Source organism: Lagopus muta, chromosome 1, assembly GCF_023343835.1.
Source record: "Lagopus muta isolate bLagMut1 chromosome 1, bLagMut1 primary, whole genome shotgun sequence".
NCBI classification, from domain to species: Eukaryota; Metazoa; Chordata; class Aves; order Galliformes; family Phasianidae; genus Lagopus; species Lagopus muta.
In genome coordinates, this window is record NC_064433.1 from 55,555,163 (window position 1) to 55,559,941 (window position 4,779).

At 47.1% G+C, this 4,779-nt stretch overlaps 1 protein-coding gene across 1 annotated transcript; it reads right to left on the reverse strand.

The window, feature by feature from the left end:
• Nucleotides 1-224: 224 nt before the first annotated feature.
• Nucleotides 225-4,184, reverse strand: TMEM213 (transmembrane protein 213). The gene is made up of 3 exons (XM_048937547.1): nucleotides 3,988-4,184; nucleotides 2,315-2,380; nucleotides 225-1,262 (listed from the first exon to the last, which is right to left on the reverse strand). The coding sequence occupies exons 1-3, from the start codon at nucleotides 4,067-4,069 to the stop codon at nucleotides 1,093-1,095; spliced, it is 318 nt and encodes a 105-aa protein (XP_048793504.1). The 5' UTR covers nucleotides 4,070-4,184; the 3' UTR covers nucleotides 225-1,092.
• Nucleotides 4,185-4,779: the final 595 nt, after the last annotated feature.

A 4,779-nucleotide genomic window follows, 5' to 3' on the forward strand; every position in this document is an offset into this window, starting at 1 on the left:
AGGAGGTTTGCTATTCTATATATGACTCTACGGGTTTCATGCTGATTTATGGTTTTAATAATAGACAAATACTGTCCCAAATAAGATGATTTGATTGTGGTGAGGCAAACACTGCTGTGTGAATATTTCTCATTAAGATCATGTTTCTAGCAATTTGGATGGGGTAATTCCTTACTGATATAAGCTCGATCAACATAAAGTAGGATTAAAACAGTCAGTGGGAATCCTTTCATGGAGAAGAGTGTTTATTATCATCTTACGTAAATAGAACCAGTGTTGTGCCTGAGTTGGACATACTGGCTTAAAATCCATTTGCAATGGTGTAGTGTGTCTTAATTATTTCGACAGGTGCAAGCCAAGTAGATACAACCAATATGTTAACCTCCCACAAAGCAGTTCATGTATACATTGCAGTGGAATAATTAGTTCTAATTTTGAACCAGCCCAAACAAGCCTCAAGTTTCCAAAACAGAGTCTCTCTTGGTGTCAGTAAACACTTTGGTTTAGCAAACAGAAGTTACTCAGTATAACCAATGAGTTGCATTCTTTTAGTGATACAGCCTGGCCCACAGCTTAGTTCTGAATCTCATGATGTTGATCCTTCAGAAACCAGCTCAATGCTCTTTCAAATCCCAAGGCTGTTCTGGGTTGTCTCAGGGCAGGGAGCCTAGTACCAGGTCCTTCAGGGTCTGATTTACCCTCAGGACAGGTTTGGATGGGCTCAGGAAAATGACGGAGTGTAGAGTCACCATCCCTGGAGGTGTTCAGAAAACGTATGGATGTGGCACTGAGTGACATGGTTAGTGGGCATGGTGGGGACAGGCTGACAGTAGGACTAGATGATCTCAGTGATCTTTCCAACCTTGATGATTCTATGATACTAAATGTTGTCTGTGTGCATTGGGATGTGCATGGTGGCCAGCTTGGGTCAGCAGCTCCGGCATTCCAGGAAGGACGGAGCCGCAGCAGATAACCCACTTACGTGTGGAGTTCTTTTAGCTGAAGGCAAGTTCTTTTCTGTTTCTCAGGAAGTGATAGAAATGCTTTGTCAGTCTGTCTGAACCTCACTGCTGCTCACTGACTTGCCCTGCTTCAGGCTACCAAATATTTGGGCTCATCAGGACGGAGTTTCATGACCTTTTCCACACAGAGAAGAATGAGAGTCAGAAACCAGAGGCTCCAGCCAACAGCTGCTGCAATCCATCCGTAATCATCCACGCCAGTTGGACAGCACACTGCTGCTAGTGTGCAGAAGTCTACCTCTGGAGGAGAAGAAATGAAGTGAGCTGATGGGAGGCTAAGTACAAAGCAGGTTTTCTTTGCTAGAAGGTAGGTGAGATGCTGACATCACAGTCTGCCCCACGGCCTGTCACTCTACCTTTGGGCATTTTTCCCCTAAGCTTGGTTCTTAACCTCAAGGGTGGCAATATTCAGTTTCATCTATGTGTTTTCAAGACTTAGTCAGTCCCAGCTGGCCAAACACATGAGCTGGTCCCCTTACCACTGCACCCTCCATTGCTGAAATCTTTCAGAATACCTAGTTAGCATCTGCCGTATGTTTTCCATCACAAGGGTACAGTGATGATACCTGGCTGGGTTCTGAGGCAGGAATATCAAAAGGAATCTAGGGGACCAAAATGTCCCTCAGCTCCTTGGGCTGAGATGGAAACTGAGCATGAAACCTCAGAGCCCAGGAGAGCTGGAGCAGCCAGAACAGCCTTACAGCTACATGTACTGCATGTTGCAATGCTAATGCATATCTGCTTGTCTGCTGTGGAAAGCAAATGCCTCCTGATCTTGGTACAGGGAAGCTGTCCTCTTGTATGTTGAGAAGAAAAGGCAAGAGCAGATGTTCCTCAGTTGCTCTCATTCAAGTGCATCATGCTGGACCATATTCTTGTGCATTGGCCTTCAGAGTGTGCAGTAGCATTGCCCTGTGCTGTAGAGAACAGCTTTTCCCACCAGTAAACAAACTGCTCAGAGAGGGGAGAGGGACTCTCGTCTCCTATACATACGTCATCCTTTGAAGTAGCATATCTCTATTGGTACATGTACTGCAATTCAGGAAGTGCAGGACTTTGGGCTGTTTCATGTTCAGGATGGAGGAAAACTGTGAGAGGATGGGATCTCAGGTTGCCTAAGCCTGACTGACTGGGGAAGTCTTGGAAATGCTTCCTAGAGTTTTACCTGCAACTGAAGCCTTGATAACACCAGATTATAACAGACAAACTCTTCTCCAGGAGAGCCTCTCCAGGGAACTGTATAGTCTCCTTACCTGGCTTAATCATGGTAGTAACGATTTATGAAGACTTACTAAGACATGGCGGTTCATACTCGACTGTGTGCATGGTGCTTGTTGATATGTTGGAGACTCCAGCTGCTGTCAGAAGAAAAAGGAGGAAAGCAGAGCTCATTAACCAGCTCAGGCTGGAAAAATACAACATGCAGATATAGGTAAAGGAAGGAGAGGGGCTTCAGCGAAGATTTTGCCTCTTTAACCTGCTTCCTACCTAGAATCAGAGCACACTGACACTTCAGTGCAGAGCTGCCTCTGGTCTGCAGCCCTCCAAATCTGTACACAGCATCACAGGGCAAAGCCTTCTCAGGCCTTCCACTTTCCCCCAGCCACAATGCAGACCTCAGAGTGCTGCAGGATGGCATGCAGGGATGGCTGAGGGAATGCCCATGTGGGAGAAGCATAGGCTGCTGCAGGCTCTGTGCATGAGCACCAAGCCACTGCAGAAGGAAGGGAGTCAAAGAAATATCTCCTACTGGGCCACTACAAGCAGCAGCCCAGCTTGAGTTCGGCCAGATGAAATATTCCATGCTGAAATGGTGCTCTGCAGAGGCATAAGAATAACAGCCTGAACAGGCTGCTGCAGTAAGGGCTGCTGCATGCAAGCGCGGAGGCTCCAATAGGCTCCTGGTCCAGAGACTGAGCAGGGGCTATGAGAGAGCTATTTCCAGTCAAACCATCACTCTGAGCTGACAACATGGAATATGACAGGGAGCAAAATTAAGTTCCAGCTTGATTTCATGAAAGACTTTAAAGTAGTATCTCGGGTTTAACTCCAGCTCAGGAGAACAAAACAGACCAAGCCTTTGTTTTGAATTTGGTATCTTTCAAGCAACAGTGAATAAAATAAGGTTGTCCTGCAGGAAGTTCCCCCCTTGGGGTGCTGACTTTCAGTTTCATGTCATCGAGGCCACAGCTTCCCTTACTTCTTCCCAGTGGGAAGTGGGTCTATGGGCAGCCTCCTCCAAGGCAGGGTCGGAACGCTCCTCATTCCTCCCCAGCTCTGCTAGAACTTGCTGAATGACCTTGGCTATGCCCATAACTTATTTTCTGGGTTAATAAGTACCTTACAGGAGCACTGAAAGAAACATTTAGACCTCTGCATGACCTGTGGAAGAAAGCACTGCAGTGCACAGTGTTCATGTTTATAGATGTGGAAGCCCAAAGGACAGGCTGTCAGATCAAGCCCATCTTTAAGCGTGTGGTCGATCTCCTCTGGTGCCAGTATACAAATGTGGGCAGTATCATGATGAGACAGGTCTCATTTACATTTAGGCTTTAGGCAGCTTCTCCAACTAAGAGGGCTGCAAAGCCAGATTTCCTGCAAAAAGCATCTACTCTCAGCTAAACTAGACTACACAGACTTCTGGGAGATATTCCAAGAGGTCTCCTGCCTCAGCAAGTGAAGGCCAAGAAACAGTGGTCCCCTGTCTCATTGCCATTCAGCAGAGCAACTTGCAGCTCAGTCACATTTGTAGTGGATTTGTAAATAGCTGGCAGAAAGGAGCTGTGATCAAACACATTGTGTAAGTCTCATTAGGATTAAGAAATTCCATCTCTTTACACTTTTTGGATGAGACAAGGGAGCCCACCTTGTTTCTAAAAAACAAACAGTGGGCAACTTTTAGATGTAGAGAGGAGTGGGAGAAAAGTGAGGGTACAGAAAGTGAAGCACAAGAGAAAAGAAATACCTGCAGAACAGGAGCACTGGAGCACAGTGGTGAAGAAGAGCATGAAGAAGGCTGTCCAGGGCTCATGGGAGGAAAGCATCATGCCAGAGGTCCAGCTTCTGCTGAGCAGCTGCAAGGATCAGCATGCCAATTCTGGCAGCAATGGTTCAGCAAATCCTAGATACACTGCATGCAGGGCAGAGGGTGGAGCAAAGAAGCTTCCTGCTGCCAGGACACCTTGAACCTCCCTACCACAACAGGGTGAGGAAGTAGAAGGGCTCTGACCACAACAGCCCTGAAAAGCGGTGGATATGAGTACCAGTGCAGCTGTAGGGCCCCTGAAGGTCAAACCTGACAATTTCACCCCTAGACCTACTGCAGCCTGAGGGAATAAAAGCCTCTGGAGCCAGCCCTGCCAGCGGGATCCTTAGGCAGCTGCTGTCCTCCTGGTCTCCTTTTGATCCTGCAAACAAGGTTTGAAAGTGCTGGGAGGCACTGAGCATCATCAGGACAGGGAATTTGTTTTCCCATGGCTCTGATTTGGCATGCTGAATTGATTCTACCCCAGTCAAGCTGCCTGGCAGCAATGATTCTTTGGAAGATCTGTATGGAAGCCTACAGAAGCAATCTGGTCCCACTTGTACAGCAAATGCTGAGTTAACAGAGGGTATGGACACTTTTCCATCAAAAATGGGCTGAAACCAACGGCTCTGTGTAGACTACCAGCATCTATCACTCAGTAACAACATCCTTCCCTTAGCTATCTGAGAGGTGATAGGTTGGATTACTGCTTCAGGCTATGGAGCTCCCTGC

What these genes read in the sequence shown, in the direction of transcription:
- TMEM213 (XM_048937547.1), bottom strand. Translation starts at nt 4,069, where the DNA reads ATGATGCTTTCCTCCCATGAGCCCTGGACAGCCTTCTTCATGCTCTTC. An exon ending in CCAGTGCTCCTGTTCTGCAG is followed by an intron (nt 2,381 to 3,987) that starts GTATTTCTTTTC and finishes TTCTTCTGACAG; the next exon opens with CAGCTGGAGTCTCCAACATA. An exon ending in GTATGAACCGCCATGTCTTA is followed by an intron (nt 1,263 to 2,314) that starts GTAAGTCTTCAT and finishes CTTCTCCTCCAG; the next exon opens with AGGTAGACTTCTGCACACTA.